Genomic DNA, 26,431 nt, shown 5'->3' with positions numbered 1-26,431 from the left:
TGACGTTGGATTACATTATAGTTTTCTATTGCTAATTTACAGTAAACAGACTGTCAGAAGGTTGCAGGTATTTGTATACGTTAAACGAAACAAGAAATAACAGGAAAAAAAACTGAAAATTACTTTAAAGCCTTAAATCTATAATTTGTAATATATATATATATATATATATATATATATATATATATATATATATATATATATATATATATATATATATATATATATATATATATTTATTTATTATTATTATTATTATTATTATTATTAAAAAAAGAAGAAAAAGAAAAGGTTGCAGGTATTTGTGGTATTTAGTTCCACCTAGTGGATGGCTTTGATTTCAGAAATAAAATGCATTTTATCCAACAATATTCTATTAAATTTTACATTTTAACAATGATGAAATAACAATGAAATTTAGCAGGGGTCAAAGGTCAATTCAATTTACGTCACTGGTCAGTTGGTTTGGGAAAGAACGTGTTTGGTGTTCTTTACCCACGAGAGAGTAGGCTGCTGTTAACATACTATTCCATCTAGTGGCTAGTATCAGTTTACCAAGGTGCAGCACATTTTTACAAGACATACATCACAGTGATTTTTATTCTGCGTTTTAGAAGGATCATTCAGAAAACCAAAAAGCTTCTTGCTACTACTTACTACTTTTAATGTTTTTGAAAGAAGTTTCTTCTGCTCATCAAGCCTGCATTTATTTGATCCAAAATACAGAAAAAAATGTAACATTGTAATATATTATTACAATTTAAAATAATTGTTTTTAAATTTATTATACTTTAAATGATCATTTATTTCTGTGATGCAAAGCTGAATTTTTATGCTCATTATCACATGATCCTTTAGAAATCATTCTAATATGGTGATTCATTATCAAAGTTGGAAACAATTCTGCTGCGTAATATTTTTTCAGAACATGTGATACTTTTTTAGGATACTTTGATGAATAAAAAGTAAAAAATTATGCTGAAAATTCAGCATTGCATCACAGGAATAAATACATTTTTAAAGTATATTCAAATAGAAAACTATTATTTTAAGTTGTAATAATTTCACAATATTACAGTTTTTTTCTGTATTTTTGATCAAATAAATGCAGGCTTGATGAGCAGAAGAAACTTCTTTCAAAAACATTAAAAATAGTAATGTTTCCAAACTTTTGGTCTGTACTTTATATATATATGTATATATATATATATATATATATATATATATATATATATATATATATATATATATATATATATATATATATATATATATATATATATATAAATGACAACAACATTGAAGTTATTTTGGAGTAAATTAAGATAATGTACCTATTGCCTCTTCTGAGGACAGGTTAATAAGAGTTTGTGCACTGAGGAAAACAAATATTTGTTATTATTTAAAAAAATTTCATCAATGGTTTAAAATTTTAATTTTAATTATATTTACCTTTAATTTAAATATTGAATTTAACTGGTTCTATATTGTTGGTTTTGTAGTTACTGTAGGATACAGTTTTTTGGGGCATTGTTGGTTTGACCGCTAGGAGACAGACATCCTGTGGCTCCAGTATATCTATTGACATACACGTCCTCTTCCGGGTGTGTTTGAAAAGACTTTCACTGAGCTGTGGAAGGGGTTGATCGAATGATACACACGGCAACTCAAACTCAAGCCAAGACCATTTTGATGAAAAGAGCAGTGCAACCAGAAAGGGAACAGTTGTAATCTGTGTGCAGGTGAGTGCTGCTGAACAATCAACTGTTGCTTCGGTGTTCTTGAATGTGTGTGTGATGGCAGGCATGATGGCTTCAGTATGCAGGGTTGATCATCTCTGCCTCCCCTGCCACTGGGAAAAGTGACTAAAGGAAATTCAGTCAGGCTGTCAGACAGAATAACAGACTGCCAACGTACTGTCTATTCTGTTCAGATCGTTTCACGCTTTAGATGAAGAGAATGTCACCCACTCATAATTTTGCTATCAATTGTGTTCATGCTTAATGAAGCTCGCATCATTGATATAAAATCGGTATAAAGTGTGAAATTGCAGATTTATTACGTTTTGTAACGCATAACTCGACTGAAGTGCCTCAGGCAGAGGAAGTAACTCAATCGCAACTTTGTGACGTGCGGGCGCAACAATGAGGCAACGCCGAGAGATTGAATTCCAGGAAGGAAAAAGACAATATAACTAAACAACACAACTTGTTGATAAAGCCGAGTATTTGAATATAAATTTAGTATTGCTTTGTGTTTGTACGTGTTGTTCCATCGCTTAACACTGAAAAGTAAAAAAAAAAAAAAAAACGTTTACGTGTCCATGACGCGAGTTAACGAATCCTACTATGGGAAAGGGTTAGTATATGAATATTAATTAGGTCATGTGACTGGGCGCTCCTATGAAGAGTTCGACGCGTGACCTAAGAAAAATATTCGTATGCTAAGCCTTGGTCGTAATATGTTTCATGAATTTTTTTTTTTTTTTTTGTCCATGGTTTCTTTTCTTTTTTTTTTTTTTATCCTGCGATTGTCTATGGCCTGTATTTAAAACTGAATGGGCTAAATTTTATTCCAGTTGACTGAATGACTGATACTTACGAATGAAAGTATCACAATTTACACACGTACAATTTCCTTGTAAAAGATAATTTAACAGTCTTCAAAACTAGGGCACATTTTCATTACGTGCAATACATTTACTTAATTTGACATAGTATCCTAAATGTTACTGATGAGGCAGCATAATAAAAATATGTAGTTGCTTTTGACATTGAAATTATAATTTTTGGTATTGTTATTTGCTATATATGAAAATGTGTAGAACTCAATAATTAAATGACATCTGAGTCTTGATTTGTAGAAAACATATCACCGTGTGTAACTGGAGCTTTATTATAATCGCAGTTTCTAGGTTAACTCCACTCTTACTGATACATGAGCATCATGGGAGAGTCTCTGTGTGCAAAGACATAGATTTCATTATTCATTAGCTGCATTTTAGCTCATCATAAAATAGTTTGGCTAATTCTTTTCCTGTGAGTATAGTTTGCTTTATAAGGAGCTATTTCCTTATTTAACCATAAACATTTTGAATTTGAGTAGTGTAGGTGGTGTAGAGAGTGAAGATGGTTGTACAAAGTACTGCAAATTTAGTGTCCTGAAGCATTTATTTCCTTTATAGGCCTGAATTCGAATTCCTGTGTGTAAAGGAATGCGGGATGCAGCCTAAAGTTTATATGAAGGATTCTATATGAGTTTCTTTCAAACAATATTAACTAAAAGGCAATTAAAACTAACATTCGGTCAGAAAGAATGTGCCTGTTCTGATTAACTAACCTCTTTTTTGTTTTGCAAGCTCTTTCATTGAATATTTCAAGTGTCATTGGTTCATTGGTTCCTGGGTACTGACTTGTTGTTTGTACCATCATTAGTAGATGTTTGTTTCATGATGTAGCCTACATCATAATGCCAGAATCTCATCCTGAAACTTCAGCCTCGATGAAATTGAGTAAAATGCATAAACATTTACTTGTATTCAGCACAAGAAGAAAAAACTCTTGGTCAGTTGCTCACATGTACAGTATGTTTACTTTCAGGAATGTCAGAAGCTAGTTTTGACTCGGATAATCAATCGGACCCTAATGAACAGGGCCCTCAAAATACTGCTGACACTGTGAGCCAATCAGAGGCCAGAAAAAACAGCCTGGATGAAGCACGTATGACTGAAATTGACATCAGTGAGGACAAGGATGTTGGAAACCACAATTATATTCACAGTGAGGATGATGGTGATGAAGATGGGGATTCTCAGGCCCAGAGTAAAACTAGTGGAATAATTCGGGATAATGGTGATTCTGAAACACCAAGCAGTGTGGCAACAGAAGCTGATGTGAAGGTGACCTTAATGATATAGTGAGACCTGTAGCTTGGCTTATGCTTGATCTCGCTCATACACGTTGCTGTGATTTCAGCTTTCAGATTTTTTATTTACTTAAACATAATCAGCTACGTTATCTGTGAATTTAAAAAAGCTAGACCTCTGCCTGAATGCCACAGAATTATGAGGCACATTTCTTTCATTCTATGTCTTTGTGAGGTGTCCTTTTATTTATGTTTTTTAAGGTGATGGTGCATTTCTTTAGCATATTCTGGTAAATTTAGCTTGGCTGTTGCTGTTCAAATTGCATGATTCAAATTCTGTCCTCATAAGGAAGTGTTTCCTTGATGCTTTATCTTGTTAAAAGTCTTTCCTTTTCTTCTGATAACTGAGAGGTTTGTTTAAAAAAAAAAACAAATTTATATATATATATATATATATATATATATATATATATATATATATATATATATATATATATATATATATATATATATATATATATATATATATATATATATATATATATATATATATATATATATATATATATATATATATATATAAAATATTATTATTATTTATTTATTTATTTTGAGCATTTATTAGATTTGGGATTACAGCTCTTCAGAATGTCTGATTAGATTGCAGTTTTTTCTGTTGGTCTCTTTGTTAATGTCTCTAAGCAACTGAACTCTAGGGAACTCTTCTGCAGGGCTTGACCGAGGCACTGTTCATCAATGCCGCTTTAATCATAGAATCTGGTGGTGACAGACTGTGAAGCATTTGGAAGTAAGGGCTTTTAGAGTTGTGCCAGCAAAATATAAACCTGACCATCATAGGAGGACAAACAAACTCAGAATGTGATGCCAGATCTATCCAGATTTGAATCAGTCATAAGAGTAACCAGTGAGAACCACAATTGACATTTGAATCATCAAATGAGTTTAGAGTCACTGACCTTTTGGCATGATGGCATCAGGTGGCTTTGAAAGATTCATGCACTGTTATTGGACACTGTGTGCTGTTTTCACCGGCCAGACAAACAAGTGGCCTGTCTCGAAGATTGAAATCACTGAGCCACTCAGCAGAACACAAACCTAAATAGCCTTTTTTGTAGTTACATATTAAGCCTCATGCAAGGGCACTATAAATTAAAACCACCTTGAAATAAGGAATTGTTGCTTAAATTGCAACCTGAAACCAAATAGTGACAACAAACTGCTTGTGTCTTCTTTCTCTCATTTGCATATGTAAATGAAGTAGGCACTTTTGGATTTATCGATGTTTGTAGTAGAGATGTAATAATAATTGTAAGCAATATAAAAGCAATAAAAGAAGCAATATAGAAACAATTAGCAGTCACTAAAAAATGCAATAAATAAAAAAAGAACTGTCAACTTATAGGTTACAGAAATGTGTCTCACTGGACAGGTACAATTCTCTGAATATAACCGTATTACATTTACAGTAGAAACCTACCAGACAAGTGGACTGTACCATACGTCAGTATGTAAAATATGCAAATATCACACTGTTTTGAAAGTATAACCATAAACTGAATTAGACCACCCAGGCCCATCCTTTCAACCACGTGCCATCTTTTAAAAATTGGCATAGGCCAGAAATTACTTTTTGATATTTTGACCTGCTATATGTTCACTGTTTTATTTGTTATTCAAGATCTTTCTGCTTTTCCTCAGTATAACATGATGTGGATCACTGTGTCCACTCTCACTCCCTCATCTGGCTCTGTGTTCATCATTTGTTGGCTGTTACCGCTCCTGGTTTGAGTGATCGGTTTGTTGTCTCAAATCTCGAATGTCTTTCCTTGTCTTTTTAAGAAAGATTCAGTGTTAATTAAAATCTCACTTTGGTTGTGTCACTAAAACCACCTTTGGACTTGCTGTAATGCAGTGCACATTTTATTGGAGTATTTAAAGACTCATCAGCAATCTTCTTAACCATTTGGCCCACGACCTTCTGATGCAAATTCACATATGCTTTATCTTGTTAATTACTTTTCACGTGCTATTGCTCTCACGTTCTACTTGTCATAAGGTTTAGAAGTGAGGTTTGATTTAGTTTTTTTGTATGGTTTTTTTCCTTGCAATGAGCCCAAAGCCTGTTATTTTTTATTTATTTTTTCCAGCTTGTCAGTGAAAGAGTGGTAGGAGCTGACTTGGCGAGGTTATCCTTGGATGCCTGATTAGCTTATGCTTAATTCCACCATCCGTCACATTGTGCTCTTGTCACCAGGCTGTTTTATCCCTTAAAGGATTATTGATGAACTTGTGGTCATCACTTAATTCTTTGTGATTTTATGTAGATGAACAAAGGACATATCAAACTTTTAAACAGTACTATATATGAAAATGTCTTTTTCAGTCCCTGATAAAAAATGATCACCAGATGGCAGTGTAGTTAGTCTTGGCTGTTCTCTCAGTACTTTGAGTTTTTTTTTTATTCACTAATAGTTCTATTTCCCTGTTGCTGTTAAATAATTATTCTAAAACAGCAGCAGACCTGATCCGTTTCTTTTTCTATAGATGCAGTTTCGTTGCTTGTGGTGCCGCAGTTAAAACATAACAAGTTTTAACAAGCTAAGGTTGTGCAAAGCTTTCTGGTGGTGGTTGCACTCTGCATCTGAACTCTCAGCTTGACAGCCTTAACATAGATTTTTCCTATTTCTCCTAATTAGTGATATTGTGTGTGTTTATTGAAGGTGGCTATGGCAGAGGAGGCCCACAGAAGCCAGGCCGCTCAAATCTCAGTCACCAGAAACGGAGAAGCAGACAAGAGTAATGAGGAAGTGTTTCACAGGGTAAGTCAAGTTCCTACATAGAACAAACCATCCATCATGCTCCAATTTCACTGTTTCTAAACTGTTCTTGACCTCAGTAGAAGTCAACTAACAATGGTGCCATTTGAGCACAGAATGTTTGGATATGAATGTTTCCAAAGTGTTGTGTACTGATGACACACAATGTCAATGAAATAAGTGTTGTGTCTCATGACTACAGTTATGTTCTTAATTATTTAAAATATTTGACAGATTATTTTATTTGTTACAGTCTAATAGGACTATATAGATTAGACAGACAGACAGACAGAGAGAAAGTTAAGAAAGAGTTGCTATTATGGAATATATTGTTTTATGGATTATGTTGGTTTGCCCAGCCCTACCTCCATATATCCGGGTTAGCATTTATTCTTAACTTGAGTTCTCCTTGTTTACTCACTGAAATGTGCCATCGTCACAACCAACCAATGAGCTCTTGGTTTATTATTAAATTTAAAAGGATGTCATGTCTATAGCAACCATATATATAGTGTGCATGCGAACGTTTGGGAACCCCTTGCAGAATCTGTGAAAAGTGGATAATTTTAACAGATAACAGAGTTCATACTAAATGCATGTTATTTTTTATTTAGTACTGTCCTGAGTAAGATATTTTACATAAAATATGTTTACATATAGTCCACAAGACTTGTGAATTGCTGAAATTATTAAAATAACCCCATTCAAAAGTTTGAGAACCCTTGGTTCTTGGTTCTGTGTGTGGTTACCTGGGTGATCCATGACTGTCTTTCTGTTTTGTGATGGTTATTCATGAGTCTGTTGTTTGTTCTGAACCATTCTGAACATTTAACCTGAACACTGTTCTTCAGAAAATCCTCCAGTTCCTGCAGATTCTTTCCCAGCTTCTTTTGCATATTTGAAGCCTTTCCAGCTGTGACCTGTATGGTTTTTGTAGCAAAAGCAGTAATGTTGTTAAATATTTTTACTAATTAAAATAACTGTTTTAAAATGTAATCTATTCATGTGATTTCCAAGATGAACTTTTAGCATAATTACTCCAGTCACATGATCCCTCAGAAAGCATTCAAATATTCTGATTTGCTGCGAAAAAAAACATTGATTATTATTATGTTGAAAACAGCAGAGTAGACTTTTTTTTCAGGTTTCTTTTATAAATAGAATGTTCAGAAGAACAGAATTTATCTGAAATTTAAAAAAAAAATTTACATTTATAAATGTCTTTATCATCACTTTTGATTAATTTAAAGCATCCTTGCTAAATAAAAGTATTCATTTCTATCACCCCCCCCCCCCCCCAAAAAAAAAAAAACCTCCAAGCTTTTGAATGGTATATGTATAATGATACAAAAGCTTTTAATTTCAGATAAATGCTGATCTTTGAATATTTCTGTTGGATCTTTCTTACTGTTCAGAAAATGTTGACTGGTAGTGTATGTTTCACACTCATATCACATCTTGTTTTGGATAAGAATAAAACATCAAGTCCGACAGTATTGTCATTTTTTTTTTTTTTATATATACCTAGCTGTATTCGCATTGGCCCATGGAGACCTCTATGAACACATTTGACTTGGCCAAAAAAGTATTTACGTATTCTACACTCATGGCGCGTGCACACATTAGGATAGGTTAGATGCCTGCCTCTGTTAGAGTAACTATCAAGCACTTTACCGATTCAACCAGCCTATTCTCTTCTCCTTCTGTCTGGCTCTTTATATAGGCATAGCAAAATACTTGATCGCTCCATCTATAGAAGATTGTGATTGGATGTTTACACTGTCAATAAAGGAGACAATCCAATGGGCCACTGGATGCTCGCTGTCCCTGCATGATGGTCCTCAAAAATAAAACAACAAAAAAAACTTCTATCGGCCCCTTAACTGTTTCAGCCCACCGGGAAAATACCAGATTACCAATCCAGACGTGATTGAGGGACTCAAACACAACAATTAAAAAAGGTTCAAACACCGATGCTCCAGCAGGAAACTCAATGCATTATGAGTTGGGGGTGAAAACTTTTGGAATTTGAAGGTCAAGTTAAATTGTACTTAATTTATGTTCAGAGAACTTCTGTTCTGAAGTCTGTCAACTTCTGTTGCTTCTGAAAGGCAGTACTAAATGGAAAAAAAAAGTATATTTCAACAAAATAAGAAAAATTCGGACATCTTCATTCTGTTCAAAAGTTTTCACCCCTGGCTCTTAATGCACCGTGTCAATGTTTGAACCTTTTTTAATAGTTGTGTTTGAGTCCCTCAATTGTCCTAACAAAATCATACAGTCCCTGTCGCTTCTGGCTTGCTTAGTTGGGGTCACTTCATCTACAGTGATATCATTGACTTGAAATAAATGCACAGACACTATTTAACTGAACAGAGATGACATCACTGAATTCAATGATGAACTGCCTTTAACTATCATTTTGCATTATTGACACACTGTTTTCCTAATGAATGTTGTTCAGTTGCTTTGACGCAATGTATTTTGTTAAAAGCGCTATATAAATAAAGGTGGCTTGACTTGACTACTGTAAAAGGGTTCAAATATGCAAAAGATGTTGAAAATATAAAGAATCTGTAGGAACTGGAGGATTTTTCTGAAGAACAGTGCTTAGTTTAACTGTTTAGAACAAAACAAGAGACTCATGAACAGCCATCACAAAACAGAAAGACATGGATCCCCCAGGTAACCACACACAGTATTAAGAACAAAGGGTTTCCAGTCTTTTGAATGAGGTTATTTTAATAATTTCAGCAATTGTTTTGTCTTGTGTACTATATGTAAAAAAAAAAACAAAAAAAAAAAACAATGCTTTTACAATATCTTACTAGGGACAGTACTAAATAAAAAATAAAATGCATTTTGAATGATCTCTCTTATTTTGTTACAATTATTCACATTTTCACAGATTATGCAAGGGGTTCCCAAACTTTCGCATGCAATTGTATACTGTACTTTTTCTGACTAACAACTGTCTTGCAGCATCAGCAAAACTAGCTTGATTAGCTTTCTACTACTTGTTGTAGTCTTTTTAACCTTGAGAAAATTGGGCTTTTTTTTCACATTAAACCGAAGATCTAGACAACGTGAATCCCCAGGGAATCTCTAAAATGTACCTGGCTAAAGAAATGTTTTACACAAATAATTGTAAATGATGCCTAGTACCCCTCTTAACCCTTATTTTTATACATGCATACGTTTGGTGTTGCCAAATGTAAAACAATGGCGCTGTATGATACAGCGAGTTCTTTAGCAACAGACGACCAATCATAAATTAAATAGTGCTTACTGCATTAAATATTCATGAGCTTTGTACAGTCACAGAAACTTTCACACACATGACACACATTCTATTTAGTTTCAGTGTCTGAGTGTTGTGGGGGGGGGGGGGTAGAGTTTTGAAGTGAAGAAGAGACTTAAAACAAATAGAGCAGAGTTACTTGGCCACATTTTCTTAGATAATATGCTTGGTGCGTAATATGCTTTAACCCTGCGATTAAAGGGTTTAGACCGTTTTAAAAAGTGAAAACTTGTTATCTTGCCACAGAATTTAACACAAATTATGCTGTTCGGAATGAACGATTAACAGCTAAAACTAAGAGAAAAACAGTAGAAAATATTGCATTGTTATGCAGATTGCTTCATGATATCTTTCTTGAATGCCATTCATTTTTATTCTTGCTCTCCCTGTTTTTTCTTTCAAGGATGTGCCACACAATTCCTCCTCTGGACCAATCACATCACAGTCCCACAATTCACCTGAAAACTATGCAATGAATGAGGGAGTGGTCCAAGTGGGGCCGTATACAGGTACAATACTAAGCATGCATTGAACCTGAATATAATTTGCCTTTGTCCCTTCACACAATTACATACAATGACTCGGCATGCTACAGTTAACGCACAAACGTATGTGCTTACATAAGATTATATACAGACAATGGCAAAATGTTTATCATTTAAAAACACTTTCTTTCATTGTAATAAATGAGATGAGGCTAAGGTGGGGTTTTTTCTGTCATTAGGTTAGTAGACTATAGATATGTAGTTGAATGTTTTCAAAATACTCTCACTTTCTGGTGCATCTAATGTGAACCCACATTTGTTTGTCTGCCTTTTTCTTTGAGTGTGTTGTGAAGAGAGGGAGAATTTGAATTTGAAAAGAAAGGTGTTCCTGTCTCATTATAGAGTCGTCTGTGATCTTTTTTTTTTTTTTTTTTTTTTTTTTTTTTTTTACATCTGCTTCCCTTTTTATTATTTCATCCTCGTCTACTGCGTGAATTAATTAGGATGGAAACATGGCAAACTGTCATTAGTTGGGTGTAATTGCTGACCACCCTTTTTATTATTCCTCTATATTTCCCATGTCACTTGTTAGCTTAAGTAGACTATGGAGCACATTTCATCAGTTTGCTACAGATCTATTTCACATTTCCCTTCTTATGTTGACACTGTACATTTAAGACTTGTTTATTTAAACAAGCCCTGTAATAATAGGAGCCTGCACATTTGTTTAATATTTTAAAGTTGAATCTGTTTAATTAAAAATGTAGCAGAAACTAATATCATAAAATATTAAAACCGTTTTCTGTTTTAATAGACTTCATAACCATCAGTCATAACCATCAGAATTAAAACAAAAAACTCTTGAAATATTTCAGTTATGTGTGCAATGAATCTAGAATATAAGAAAGTTAGCTTTTTTTTATTAAATTACTAAAAGTAAAGAACTTTTCCATGATATTCACATTTTTTAGATGCACTTGAATGCTTTCCATAAACAACATGGGTCAAACAATCAAAAAAATGTGTGTTAATTATTTATTTATTTTGATTGGTGGATGGACACTTCCTCTGTGGCTGTAGTTTACAAAAAAAAAAAAAAAACATACTTGGTGTAAAAATCATAAAAATTCATCACTGACCATTTTTAGGGTCGCCATTCCAGGCCACCACACCTAAAGTTGTCCCCAGTCCTGCAGCAGCCAGCCGGCTAGCTCGCAGCATCAGTGATAGTCAGGTGGAGACACATAAAGGTACCACAAACCGTAACAGAAGACGTCATGCATGGATCTGCATTCCTTCATCTCTTCCTTACTAACGCTGCACTGTCCGTTTCAGGCTGGACCATCATAAAGACATGGTTTTTCTAGCAGATTCCAGTGATGTCTGTTAAAATCTTTAACAAATATAAAAATTGACATCACTTCAACTTTTGTTTAGGTGTAGTGCATTAGATTGGTAGGTTGTAACTTTATGATGGTATTTTATTAAATTCTGCCAACTCTGTGATCTCCAAGCCTGTTTTCTTCCTCCTTGTTGCTTCCCCCTTTAATGGCTTTGGAGTTGGGGCTCATTTATTAATCTTGGCTGACCACCCTGTAACCTTATGCCTTCCTGACTGATCGAAAAATATCAAGTTAATTTAATTAATTAATAATAATAAATGTTTTTTCTCGCAGAACTTCTATAATCCAAAATAATACATTGCTTCAGTTGTTTCCCACTGTTTCTGTCGCTGAGAAAAAAAATAATTAAAAAAAGCATTTCACTTAATCTTATCTTTAGTCTAGTATAACTCCCGTCTGTGTTTCAGTGTTGTTTTAGTATTATCAATTACTTTTATATTTTCAGTTTTACATTTAATTTTAGCTTAATTAATTAAATCTTTTCCTTTTCCTTTTTTTTCATATTTCTTTTAAGTTTATTTTAGTTAGTAATTATATGCTTGGTTAATTAGACAGGGTTTAGCCTAATTTTTATAAACATGCCTTAGAAAAAAGCATTAGAGGTGTTCATCTTAAGACAAAACAAAGCCCCTGGCATGTTTTAAGATCAGTCAATGCAAGTTTATCACAGCTCAGATTTGCATTTTAGTCTAGGACTAGGCTTAAGCCTTGTCTGTGAAACCGGGGGATAGTATGTCAATTTAAAGTTAACTCAGTTAAAGTTACTCCAAGGCAACATTTGTAATTTTAATTTAGTTTAGGTTTTTCATCTTATATTTTATTTCAGTTAACAAAAATGTTTTCCGGAAGTTTTCGTTTTTTTTTTTTTTGTCCATTAACGAGAAAACAAAAAACAAAAGCAAAAGATGTGATTTGTCAAACATAATTATATTGGTTGGTAATTTTTTGAGTTCCTGTATTTTGACTGACTTGATTTAGCCAAGTATTATAATTTGATCATATCAGATGACATTTTAGTTTATGCCAGTGTGTCTCAATAAGAGTAGAGGAGTGTTGTAATATCGCAGTCATTTCTCATGTGAGTTAACTGATGTCATTCTGTCATCAAGGTGCTTCGAGAGAGCAGCAGATGGGAGGAGCAGTGGTTCTTGCTGATGACATAAAGAGTCCTGCCATAGAGAAACTGGAGCTGGTGAGGAAGTGGAGCATCAACACTTACAAAGTGAGTGATTCCTGCCAAAGTGGTTATGATGCTATCTGTGTTCAATAAAAAAGGTCTCCGGCATCTCTCATGCATCTTGCATGTCTCACAAAAGGCTTTTTGGGTTCAAGGTACTTAAACAGAACAGAGCACAAGTGCATAAGAGTCGTTGTGTACAAGTTAGCACATAAGCAAGTTTAGTCTGGTTTGAGACATTTCCCTGTGGTGATCCCTTTGAAATATTCTTCCCATATGTTGCCCATCTCAGTCTTTTGTAGACCTGTAAATATTTATTTTCCTCTTAATATTGCCCATTTTGTATCTTATACTCCTCCCCACAGTGCACTAAGCAAATACTTTCGGAGAAGTTAGGTCGTGGCTCCCGTACAGTTGATTTGGAGCTGGAGGCCCAGATCGAGATTCTTCGTGAAAACAAACGAAAGTATGAGCATGTTATCAAGCTGGCACAGACACTTTGCACTCAGCTGGCGCAGATGATGCAGACGCAGAGACAGCTGGGTGACGCGTTTGCTGACCTCAGTCTCAAGACACCCGAACTACATGTAAGTACTCTTGATTTTATACAAAATCAGAATCGGTGTTTATTTAAAATGGATATTAAGTGTCTTGTATGCATTTTTCCCCACAGTGAAAAGTTATTTTGCTCTTTATATTTGATTATAAAAGATGCACACACATTTCGATGTTTTTCACTTCATTCTTCACACTCTCAGAACCAAGCTCAGACCATCTCACAGAAATCCTACACGTTTTAAATGGCAAAACAATACTGTTTAAAAAATGACATCAGTACACACTTTCTGGTTGTCTGCTATCTGATGATACCAATGGCAATAGTTTGATTTTCTCAAGAAAAAAAAAATCCTAACCAATTCTGTATACTATGGAGCCCTTAAAGGACATTGCGGTGGAAAAAATTCAGTGTGGGAGAAAAAAAATACGTGTTTTGCGGTCCCTCGCAAAGATATTTGCATTCTCAGTGTTTTGTCTTGCTCTCTCCTTCACGAGTTAGTCACTACTCACACAAACACAAACACATCAGTTCACTTCAAAAGATCTTTATTAACCCACTGGAGCCAAATGGAGCACATTTTATGATGGATGGATGCACTTACTTTTAATCAGTAAAAAGATGCCATTAAACATTAATTAAAATATACAAAAATGTGTAGTTTCTACATTCATTTGGAGATTCAGTGTGAAATTATGACAGTATAAATATATTCATGTCCAATTATTCACCATTAATTACAGAAAAAAGTGTGATTTTATTTTTATCGATTGACAGCATTTATATGTTAGGCAGCAATTTTCTTGGATATACATAGGCTCTCAACATTAAAAAAGTCGTATAAAATAAATACAGTAATATTTACAGTAATTTATATACAGTAATATTTTACTTTAATCAAACACAAATGTTTTTGTGAAGACTGTGTGGCATACAGTATATGGATTTTCAGCTGTTTCAGTTCTGACAAAATAACTGAATGCATTCCATACAATATAATTTATTCATGGACCGTTTTGGATGCACTTTGGTATTGATGTTTCCAGAACCACCACGAATACTAATGACTGGCCTATAACCAGACAGTGAATTGGACTCTTGGGGAGTAACATTTCATTTTAATTAATTTATATGCAGAGAGGGCAAAGTCTCAATGCAGTATTTGCAGTGTTTTGTTGCCTAGCTGTTTATCTATTTCTGTGTGTTCTTTTAGTAGAAGCAAATATAGATGTAAACTCCATTTATGTGTTTTAGGAGGAATTTGGCTACAATGCTGAAACCCAAAAACTCCTGGCGAAAAATGGAGAAACTCTGTTGGGAGCTATCAACTTCTTTATCTCCAGTGTTAAAACTCTAGTGGATAAAACTATAGAGGACACCTTGATCAACATTAAGCAATATGAAGCAGCAAGGTCTGAATATAGTGTTACAAACCACTGTACACTACTTTTCTATTATATTTTTGAGCAAAACCATTCTTATTCAGCAAGGTCTGTGCTCTTTTGGTAGGATTGAGTATGACGCATATCGCACAGATTTGGAGGAGCTCAATCTGGGTCCACGGGACGCCACCACACTCCCTAAGATCGAGCTGTCTCAGCAACAGTTCCAGATCCAGCGTGAAAAATACGAAAGGATGCGCAATGACGTCTCAGTCAAACTCAAGTTTCTGGAGGAAAACAAGGTAGGTGAATGTATCTTATGAATAATAATAAATAGTATGCCTTTTATACTATGATAATTTACAAAGTAGTCAACTTGATATGTTAATACCTTTTTTGCACTACATCGACCAAATTAAATGAGCTTGCCAAACACTGCTACTGTTAACTGCAACCGGTTCTATAGGTTATTCTGTACCTATAGTGCTAATTGTAGCTTGTAAAATGTGGTGGAGATGTTTCTTTAATATTTCAAAAATATTAACTTGCTTCACCTCTGAAACAACTTAAATTTTTTGGCTGATCCTAACCAAACTCAATATCCTGCTTTCTTGGAAACATACCATTACAAAACTAAAGATGTTGAAAAGGCTCTTTCAAGTTGTCTACGATATCCGGTTGAAAAAAAAAAAGATCTTTATCTTTCAGATGATGTATAATAAACATAAAAATTGCTGGTTATCACTGCAGTTGCCTAGACATTGCCTGCAACATTTGAAAATATATTCAGCAAAAAAATATATATTTATTTGGGATCAGTAGAATTTTTTGTGTGTTTTTTGGTTTGTTTTAATCTTATTCTCATTAAAGCTTAATTTAATTAAAATACAGAAAAAAGCAAATAAGATTGCAATTGCCAATATTTGTTTACTATTTCAATATAATTAAAATATAATTGATTTTTGTGAAGCAGCACTGAATTTTCCATTAGCCATTAATCCAGTCTTCTAAATCATTCTAATATACTAATTTAGTTAAAATGCTTAATATTTTTTCCTTTGATTCTGTGATGAATAAAATGTTAAAAGGAACAGCATTTATTAAAAATATAAATATTTTCTAACAATTCAAGTCTTTGCTATCACTTTTCATCTATTTTAAAAACATCCTTGCTGAATAAAAATATTCATTTCAAAAAGTTATCATAAAAAAATTACTGCCCCTCAAACCTTTGACACAAAATATCTATTTTAAATAAAAGCTGTTCTTTTTATTTAAATATTATATAACTTTTTATTTATCAAAGAATCCTGAAAACAGTGGTTCAAAAATGTATATATGAAAAAAGATGAATATGAGACAAAACTATTATACTATTATAAACTATATATCACGTTTTATTGTTGGGTGTTTTCAAATTTTGCCAGCTAAGACGATCAACACTTTTAGAGCTGCATCTCCCTATCTGATGTGAGCATAAGTATTGAAACAGTTGCCTCACGGGTCTCTCTAAGTGATCAGCTGCATCCTGTTGCATTAATTGTTAAGATATTAAAAGCAGGAAATGTGTCGTATCCGTTATATCCATTGCTTCTGCATTCTGAGTCTTGCATTCGATGACAACACACACAAACCAGGATGAAGACCAGGGAGCTGACTTTGAGAGAAAAGCAAGCAATTTGGCTGCTGAAAAAAAATAGGAACTCAATTAGAACTAAAGGAAAAACAAAGGGCATGGAGAAATCAAGAGTTTGGAAACTACAGGTGACATCAGCAACCAACGACGGCCTGATCGACTGAGAAAACAACAGTAGTTGATGACAGACAAATCATAAAAGTTATGAAAATAAACCCTAAATACGTGTCTGGAAAATTAACAACCTGCAGAAAGCTGGGGTGGTGCTCTGACAATCTACTGTCCGCAGGAGAATTTGACACAGAACTACAAAGTCTACACAGCGAGTTGGCAAACCTCTGATCAGCAAGCTTGCAAAAAAGCTCAAATGTGAGCCATTAGACATTTGGAACATAATTTTATGGATGGATGAGAGAAAGATTAACCTTTATCTAAGTAATGGGAAAGCAAAAGGGAACTGCAAAAGATCCTAAGCATACAGCCTCATTTGTAAAGCACGGAGGAGGTGGTGTCATGGCATGGGCATGCATGGCTGTCTCTGGAACTGGCCCTCACTATTTTAATGATTACTTAATGTATCATGGCAGTAGCAGAATGATTGCAGAAGTGTATAGAAACATCGTGGCTGCCAATGTTCATGAAAATGCCACCAGATTCACTGGGAATAATAATGATTATTATTATTATTCACTCAATTTATACTTTACCAATTAATTATAACTTTTTGTCTGGATGTTTCTGTTAAATATAAAATAATGGCATGCTTGACATGCCCAGATGGATGCTCAAACAAAAAGTCTCTTTAATACTGCTGTTTTTTGTTTCTCCTTTTCGATATTGTGAGCTATGATTTATGTCTTCAGAGTGGTAATTACAGTCTTCGTTCTCTTTTCCTTAGGTGAAGGTTTTACACAACCAACTGATTCTCTTCCACAACGCCATCGCTGCATACTTCGCAGGCAACCAACAGCAGCTGGAACAGACCCTTAAACAGTTCCACATCAAACTTAAGTTACCAGGAGGAGAAACCCCCTCTTGGCTGGAGGAGCACTGATTGAATCAGATGGTATAATCCAGAGTGGAGGGCAGAGCTCAGCACTCCATAAGGAAACCAAATTCATAAAGCAAAAATTTCTCGCTATCACTCCTTTCCCTTTTTACAGCGTTCAGGACACTAAAACCTGTCAATAAATGTATGGCAGGAAACCATTTTGATAAAAGAGAAACATTTAGCTCCTCTCTTTGTCCTTGCTATGTCTGACTTTACACTTGAAGTTTAGTTTTTGAATAAATGCTTTTTCTTTTGTCTGAGAGTTTGCACTCTCTTGCGCAACAAAAACAATCTTGTTGTTTTTGAATCAAGTTACCAGCACTTTAGTGGTAGACAAAATGCAGACATCTAAACAGGAAGCAGGAAGAAATGAGGGGCCTTATGAATGTTTAAAGTACAGACTTTAAAAAAATGTTTGGACTTGATTCTACGTAATTCTAACTTTTCATCTTTTTCTAGACCTCACTGGTGTCAACCTCTCCTAATCTTTTTTTATGTAACTGCACTGTTATATTGTAATCAAATACATTGACATAAATTTCCATACTGCCGCCTTACAGGGCATATTGATCTGAAAGGTTGGCCATTTAAGTTCAAACTTGAAGTTTTGCTCTGCTGCATTTACTTTCACAAAAAGGACAGGATAATCAGAGGTTATAAATACTCAATTTCTGGCTTTTTTGCTATAAATTCTTAAAGTGAACCTTTTGTAGATCTAATTGAAAGGGGATGGGGCTTCGTTTCTGACTTGATGTGCCTTGCTCTTTGTCAATCATCAGTTTTAATCATCTTCAGTGTTGCCAGGAGTTGTGAATAACAAATACTCTCATTACCATACAGACCACAGAATGGACCAATAAACACAGCCATATTTGCAGTCCAGGATAATCACACATGCACATAGACCAGCAACCTCTATTTAACTTGAAATAACAATCTTTTTTTTTCCTTTTTATTTTATAAAGTAACTTTTCTTTGCATTCCATTTCGTTAATAACTAAGCAAGGAAACTATATTGTACAAAATGTAAACCAAATTAATTTGACGTGAAATACCATGTCAGCTGCCTCGGCTGTTTATATGCGTTTGAGTTTTGTTGTTCTTTCTCAGTTTTTTCTTTTTTTTTTTTTCTTTTTTTTTTTTTTTTTTTTTTCTTAATTCATTTTTAAATATAATGTCAGAGGAAGAGGAGCTCTTCTAAATCATTCCCTTCTTATAAGTGTCCAATGAGTTAACTCTTTACATACAGAAGTGTAACATCAAATTTGATAACCCCAGTTTCAACTCAGATGATGAAATAATCCCATACTAACCTGGAAAAGCTTTCAATTTGGGCATTTAAAAAAGCCTCTACCATGGCAATATATACAAGGGGGAAACTATGTCAAAAAAATAAAAGAATGTAGAACAAATTATAAAAATCTTGATGCCAAATGGAATGTTAAGATTTATATCTTGAATACAAAATAATGCAGTTCTTTATTCTTGGAGACTCTTAAAGCATCAGTACACCAGGTTCTCCTTGTCTTGCCTCTTTTCATTTGATGTACAATAAACTACCTTTAGATTCTGTGTGACTTCAGTTCTGTCTTAGCAGCAGACAGACACCAATGTACAGTAAATGTGAGAATTGACTGACATGCATAGTCACATCTTGAATATATATATACATTTGTTAAATCTTGTATTTCACTTTGGGTATATAATAACTTTGCTGTGTGCTGCTTTTTTGAGGATTTGTTGATAAATGATGGATCAGATGTTTAAGAGCAGAAAATATCTGAATGTTGAATCATGGGAGAAAATAAAACTTTTCATTCTTAAATCTTGTGTATAACTCTCTTTTTATTAAATCCTTTCAGTATTTTATTAAATCCATTTCATCTGACACCCTTTCTGGTTTCTGGAGTAATTAAAACAGTCTTTGCCTTGTAACATTGTTTCTGTTGACAGGATCTATTACCTCATACGCTTCTTATAAAGTCAAGACCGAATTCTGCCTACAGAGGGCACTGTTGCCTTTATACTAGTTAACGCATTTTCACAGACTTTATGCTAGGATTGCCTAATTACTGAATGCTTCTAAACTTTTTGGAATCCAAAGCCACAATGTGTCTAAGAAAATATTTAAAGACCTTCCTATTTGAACTTATATGTACCTGTAGTACTTCTTTTGTAATACAAATGAACTCAAAAATATAATGCCATATAGTGTTCTACATCTTTATCTTCAGTCAGTTTTTATGTTAATATAACTAGATTTAAATAGTTAATTTTAAGACTTATCTGGGCTCTACTAGAAGTATGTCGAGGTCTTTTAGTGTTCCTATGCTTTTATAAGATCATTTAGTCATCATTTAATGATGACGTTGTGAATGTGTAGATGGATTTTAAGTTATGGAAATAGTGCCTCTGTCCTTTTTCTGCAAGGCCTCATATAGCCTGTCAGAATTTATGTAACTGGTCTGAGTACAGTGTGTCCAATAGTAGCCTACAAATGAGAGTGAATTAATCCTCCTAGGTCTGCCTATCTCTGAATTACACATCATTTTACATATTAAATTATATAAAATATTTAATAAACTTGTTGTTTAGCTATACAACATTTGACAGGCTATGTCTATGCAGGCTATATAAAGATGTATTCCCACAGTCGCCTCAGGGACATTAAGGGATTATTTGAAAAGAGTTATGCAAATACATATTTGTATCTAAATAATAAATAAATAAATGAACGAATTCTTCACATGAATCGAAGACCCAAATACAGGAATAGGTAAAAAAAAAAACAAAGAAAAAAAAGTCTCTTAGAGCCTAAACGTGCTCCCTTTCATTTTGTTTCCCTGAAAAGCAAAATGCATGCAAATTACTACAGCCCAGCCACTGGATTTGGAAAAAAAGGTTAATGAGATGCGTTCTCAATACAGTAGGCTATTTGAGAATTATTTGAGACCCTAACATTACTATTTGTATCTGGACAATGCTCCATCATCTCCATGGTTGCCAAATATACCTGCTTATGTTTAATAAACAGCCAGCGACGCCGTATGAAAATATTAATATTTGTGCCTGAGTAGTGTCATGTTACAGTCGTCACCAGCTGGTGACACAGCCTCACACTCTCCAGCGGTCCCAAATATTCACCTGAGCGAGTCACAGTGCGCACTGCGCATGCGCTGTAGCTCTGCACACCACACAAGCGCATGCGTAGTGTGTCCTCTGGCTGTAATGCACTGCATCTTTGAGCGTCGCTGCAGCGCTGGACGCGCAGAATGTCGGTTGTGCCGACACACACCTACCCTCGGATACACGCACCTGCCGCAACAGGGAAAAAAACTACTACATCTTTCCCTTAGATTCTACACGGTATGTTCTTTAAACCCAGTTTAAATGACACGTTTAGTTCTCTAAAATACGTTTATGTTTTTATAATTATTTCTGCTGCTGAATGATTTTGTTTCTTCTAGCAGTGTCCTGTACTAGATCATGCATTCATTGACTGAATAAAATAATAATTAAATTCTCCCTCTCGCATGGTCGCTCGTGATAATAATATTCCCGCTTATATATATATATATATATATATATATGTGTGTGTGTGTGTGTGTGTGTGTGTGTGTGTGTGTGTGTGTGTGTGTGTGTGTGTGTGTGTGGATTGACAGTTGTAGTTATAGATTTTATAATTTCGCCCGTCTTTCTCTCTTGTCTTACATTTGGATATACTAATCGATCCATTATGCGTTTCCGTTTTATTAACCCTCAAGTTTTATTTCTGTAGTCTTTAGTGTGTTCTCTGTCACGCCATAGGACGCATCCCTAAAGATTAGGTTCTTACTCGTGTAACATCACGGGTCCCATGAGTCAGCTCCTATATAATCTGAACATGTTGTTTAGACTTTAATTAGAAAACTATAGCACGGTTCCTGCTCAAAAGCCTCCTGCTCAAAAGCCTTCCGTGCCTCCTTTATTTAACTTTATTGTGTTGGACCATGGTCTGTAAACATTACATCATGTGAAATCTGTCATAGTCACAGTAGGCTATCCTATAAATATGAATTCACAGGACAACTGTAAAGTATTAATGTATGCATTCGACGGTTTCTGCTGCTGCTCTTTCTAATGCCCAGTAGAGACCCTTAGGGCTGTTAGTAGTGCTTTTTGTGCTGCTTTGTCACAGACTGTGGTGTGCTTTATTGTAATCCTCTGAAGCAGGCTTCTTTAGTAGCCCATCCCATTTCTCATGGTGAGATGAATTGGTGACAATCCATTCAGGAGTTCTGGAACAAAGCTTAGGGAAAAGTTTTCCCTCAGGGTGGGTCAACGGGGGAGGGTGGTTGTCCGTTGTCACATTGCCACGGTAACACACCCTAAAGTGAGGGAACTCAATTGGTGCAAGCGCCCCCAAAGTACTGACCAGATAGATTACCGTGGTAACACTATCTGAGAATGATTGTGCTTTTGTGGAATGTTTTTTTTTTTTTTTTTTTGTGTTGTTTATTGTTTATTCCTAAATGTGCAAAGAATGTTGCAGTGTACATTTGTAATCAATCACAAAAACATACACATTTAAGCTCCCATTTCTATTCACAAAAAATAACAGAAATACGTGTTATTTATATATAGAATGTTCAATATTTAAAACAAAAACAATTTGTTTATATATATATATATATATATATATATATATATATATATATATATATATATATATGTATGTATGTATGTATGTATATATATATATATATATATATATATATATATATATATATATATATATATATACATACATACATACATACATACATACATACATATATATATATATATATATATATATATATATATATATATATATATATATATTCAGTTTTAATTTAAGTTTTAGTTTGTTGTTAGTTTCTTAAAATACTTTTTTGTTTGTTTTTTTGTTTCAACTTATTTTATTTCTGTTAGATCCCAGTGCAACATTTCTAGTTTTCCCATTTGTTAAGTCAAACCTTTTATATTTCATCAGTATTTCAATCGCTTATTTAATTTTGTCTTTATTTCAGTTACCAAAAAATATTTTTTATAGTTTAAGCTTTAGTTAAAAACAACAACATTGTCATCATCATAGTTCCAGTTGTTGTTGTACTTAATCTGTCACAATGCTTCTAATGGGCTCTAAAGGGACTAAATTCAGCAGTAAGCGTCTAGCTCTCTCATTTGCACACACGTAAACATCAGGTGTTTGGACTTCAGCATCCCCTCACACCTGCTGTCATCATGACAACCAAAGTGCGTCCTTCCGTATGTGCCACTGGATGATTCACTTCCCTATAGAAAACTGCTCGAAGAACATCAAAAATCTTGTTTTTCCTATTTTGTTCTATCAAGATGTATTAGGATGGTTTTGGTATTCTGAGAGGTTTGATTTATACCAGTGTGCTCTCTTTGTTTGCACATGAGGCCATTTATATTTTATTGCGGTCATTTCACTGTCTACAATTACTAGTTGTTCCTATGGGGACTGAACCACTTAGTGGAATTTGTGACTGTGGGAAACAGAAAATCTTGTTCGTGGTGGAGAACAAGTAGATGTATTAGCTGTTAGCAGTGACTGTAATATGAGCATGTGTGTGTGTGTGTTTGTGTAATTTGCTAGTCCTCTATGGTTATCACATTGGGACCATTTTAGCAAGTGTATGTGACTTAACACTCATTTAGTTCACATTAAAGTGAAGCATGTGTATAGAATAAATGCCCACAAGCCAATATGCATCTTCAGTGATTGACAGCAAAGACCATTTACATTAGTACTGTATCCCAGTCAGTGCACTTTTCAAGCTACATTGAGTCCTGGTCCCATGTGGACAGGATAATCTTCATGGCTCAAAAATCTTTAAAAATTAACCTTTATGTCTTTCCCAGAAACATAAAGGACACATTCAGTTTTTTTTCTTCTTCTCATATAGCACTTGTTCTGCTTTAGATCATGCTTCTGTGTGTGATGTACAGAAATTGTTGTACTTTGTGAATTATATCATCCAGCTGGAACTTTCTTTTTTTTTTAGGTTTAGAACTAGTTTGTCTTCTAAAGAATTCTTGAAGATTTCTCTGAGGTCTGTTTGATTACTGTATAGTTGTGTTGGGCGGTCTTTGTTGCTGCTTTATTTACCTTCTCTAATGGCCTTTCGAGATCAATAGAGCTCACTAGGCTTCGAGAAGCAAGCTTTCTCATGCTGGCCACTCACCACCTCCCAGCAACACAGATTCAGTTAAAACATCTGTCTTTACAAGTATATATTTATACATACCTTTATAAAGTGTTACATTATTACACAGACAACTGGATTCCCTGTTTTAGTGATTTAGCTAAATTTATATTCTCATTAAGTTCTCTCAAATCGTGTCCAGATGTGTTTTATATCTGATATCTTTATATCATTGTATCTTATCTCTTCACTATAATAGCATCCTCACACTATGTATTTGGGTCAAGCCTCACCCTGCCCCCAGCTACGGTTACATTTGATAAGCAGAAGATTCATTACAGTCGTCAGTGGAGAAATCATTGTCCTATAAAAAAAATAAAATAATAAAAAAAATCTTTAACTTGTTACATTAAACATTATTATTTTAAAGATCTTTTCCACATTGTGAATGAAAGCAGGAGGATGAGTAAATATCTCCATAGGTTTTGTTCATACAGAACACTTTGATGCAGTAAACCAACACGTTTATGAACAGATCAACACCTCGCATATGAAATAAGAAGTTCTGCAGTGTCCTTAAAAGAGTCATATCAGGGCACCAAAAATATATATATTTTTTGGACTAACTGTTTTTATTTGCCAGAAATACAGATAAAAATATACAATATAAATATATAATGCAAATATAAATTATTTATATTTTTCATTAAACGTTAAAGAAATAGTTAACTCAAGCAAGAAAATTTCTTTGTGGCTGCCAGGTTTCAGCTATAGAAGCACACAACGTCTGGTAGGTGACACTTGCTCGATCTCATTGGCTGTATTGGCTATATTGGGTATCACGTCAAAAGCAGCCTGATCAAGAGTTTTGAGTTTGTTTTGAGTTCGATTTGAGTTCGGCGATGCTCCGTCTCGATCGGGAGCAGTAACATAACCGTAATGACCCCACACAATAGAGGGGTCGCCTGCGACAAGCCTTACTGATGCTTCTAAAATGTATTCTTATTTCATCAAAACCTCGACTATGTCTGTTGGTTTTACACCATCACATATAAAACGTATTTTTATCAGCAGAATTTACACCAATATTCCATTTGAAATCATTTCAGTTTTTAAAGTGAAAGTGACGTGACATTCAGCCAAGTATGGTGACCCATACTCAGAATTTGTGCTCTGCATTTAACCCATCCGAAGTCCACACACACACACACTGTGAACACACACCCGGAGCAGTGGGCAGCCATTATGCGCCCGGGGAGCAGTTGGGGGTTCGATGCCTTGCTCAAGGGCACCTAAGTCGTGGTATTGAAAGTGGAGAGAGAACTGTACATGCACTCCCCCCACCCACAATTCCTGCCAGCCCAGGACTCAAACTCACAATCTTTCAATTGGGAGTCCGACTCTCTAACCATTAGGCCCAGACTTCCCCAGTAGTAGATAAATGTGGCCTCAGTTACTGACTGGTATGGTGCGTTCAAGTCCTCCTGGGAAGTTTGTACGCACAAGGTGGGAAGTCGTGCTTAAGACGGCATGTGCGTTTAAGTCACTTTCATCGGAGCAAGATGGCGGAGTACTTTCTCTTAATTTATAACACAAAAATACAGCAATGTTCTTAAACTCTTGTTCTAGAAAATGAAGAACAAAGAAATGTGCATTAGGTACACTTCGTTTTTTAATGTTTTAAATTAATTTATGAAGCCACTGCCAACTTTATTGTTAAAAGTTGCATTGTTATACTAAAATGCCATCATATGATGCATCGTTGATTAACTTACTGCGCTGTAAATAGAAAAGCCTGACAATATCACAGCTAAATACCTTTAAGAATTGTATATTCCGCCATGTTAATCACTGACACGCCCCCAACTCGTACAGATCGGGGCATAAAGAAAATCCTGAGCTCCCCACTGGTATTTACAATATTGTTGTAGCGTTCATGTGCATTCAACTCATAAATACGATCTATACGAGATGACTTGAACGCACCAGTAGAGTACTTTGATGGCATCAGTAGCCTCACCAATGTTTTACACTTTGTTTTACACACAATATATAGACTACAGTGCAATTATAATGACTCAAAATATGAGAAGTTAGGAAATTAAAGTTAACTGTTACAACTAGTGGTCAAATATCAGCCTGGGTGATATATCAGCTGATATTTGGCATTTTTCAAATATCGGCATTGGCCGATAAGTTTTTCTATTTCTTTTATTTTGATGACGCTGAGAAAGGCAGCACCTGAGCACACAGTGCTCACACTCTCTCTGTTCTTTACTGTCATTGTTAACAGTTCTGTCTAATACAAATAGAAGTCTGTCTAATAATCAGAACGGTTAAACAAAGGAATTAATGTATACAAGGAGTATTATAATGATTGCTTTTATATTATTAGTAATAGAAAGGCAAACATTATAATAGTTTCTCATTTGCCATCAGCTTTAAGCAAATACACGTTTGTTTCATTTAAACAAATCTTTGAATAACTAATGAATGTATAATTTCACAAACCTTGCAAACTTGTTCCAATTCAGCTGTGAGATCT

At 34.4% G+C, this 26,431-nt stretch overlaps 2 protein-coding genes across 4 annotated transcripts in view; both read left to right on the top strand.

Annotated features, from left to right (window-relative positions):
* Positions 1–1,573: 1,573 nt before the first annotated feature.
* Positions 1,574–19,517, top strand: LOC127949123 (arfaptin-1). Of its 3 annotated transcripts, XM_052546065.1 has the most exons (10): positions 1,579–1,742; positions 3,600–3,898; positions 6,606–6,704; positions 10,406–10,511; positions 11,636–11,737; positions 13,000–13,112; positions 13,433–13,654; positions 14,878–15,035; positions 15,133–15,307; positions 17,540–19,517. In XM_052546065.1, exons 2-10 carry the CDS (start codon positions 3,602–3,604, stop codon positions 17,693–17,695), a joined length of 1,428 nt encoding a protein of 475 aa, XP_052402025.1. In that variant the 5' UTR covers positions 1,579–1,742; positions 3,600–3,601; the 3' UTR covers positions 17,696–19,517. The 3 variants fall into 3 exon arrangements, with proteins under 3 accessions (XP_052402027.1, XP_052402025.1, XP_052402026.1); XM_052546067.1 differs by lacking the exon at positions 3,600–3,898 and having other exon boundaries at positions 1,574–1,742; XM_052546066.1 differs by lacking the exon at positions 11,636–11,737 and having other exon boundaries at positions 1,580–1,742.
* Positions 19,518–20,927: 1,410 nt separating this feature from the next.
* fhdc1 (FH2 domain containing 1) overlaps positions 20,928–26,431 on the top strand; it is a 30,017-nt gene continuing 24,513 nt past the window's right edge. Inside the window, exon 1 of the mRNA XM_052544928.1 lies at positions 20,928–21,058. The gene's annotated coding sequence lies outside the window, so the exon portion shown is untranslated. The remainder of the gene's footprint in view (positions 21,059–26,431) is intronic.

This window comes from Carassius gibelio, chromosome B1 (assembly GCF_023724105.1).
Source record: "Carassius gibelio isolate Cgi1373 ecotype wild population from Czech Republic chromosome B1, carGib1.2-hapl.c, whole genome shotgun sequence".
In the NCBI taxonomy this organism is placed as follows: domain Eukaryota; kingdom Metazoa; phylum Chordata; class Actinopteri; order Cypriniformes; family Cyprinidae; genus Carassius; species Carassius gibelio.
Note: the sequence above shows the minus strand (reverse complement) of the source record. Positions and strands in the feature narration are given on the sequence as shown.

What these genes read in the sequence shown, in the direction of transcription:
- LOC127949123 (XM_052546065.1), top strand. Translation starts at nt 3,602, where the DNA reads ATGTCAGAAGCTAGTTTTGACTCGGATAATCAATCGGACCCTAATGAA. An exon ending in CAACAGAAGCTGATGTGAAG is followed by an intron (nt 3,899 to 6,605) that starts GTGACCTTAATG and finishes TGTTTATTGAAG; the next exon opens with GTGGCTATGGCAGAGGAGGC. An exon ending in AAGCAATATGAAGCAGCAAG is followed by an intron (nt 15,036 to 15,132) that starts GTCTGAATATAG and finishes CTCTTTTGGTAG; the next exon opens with GATTGAGTATGACGCATATC.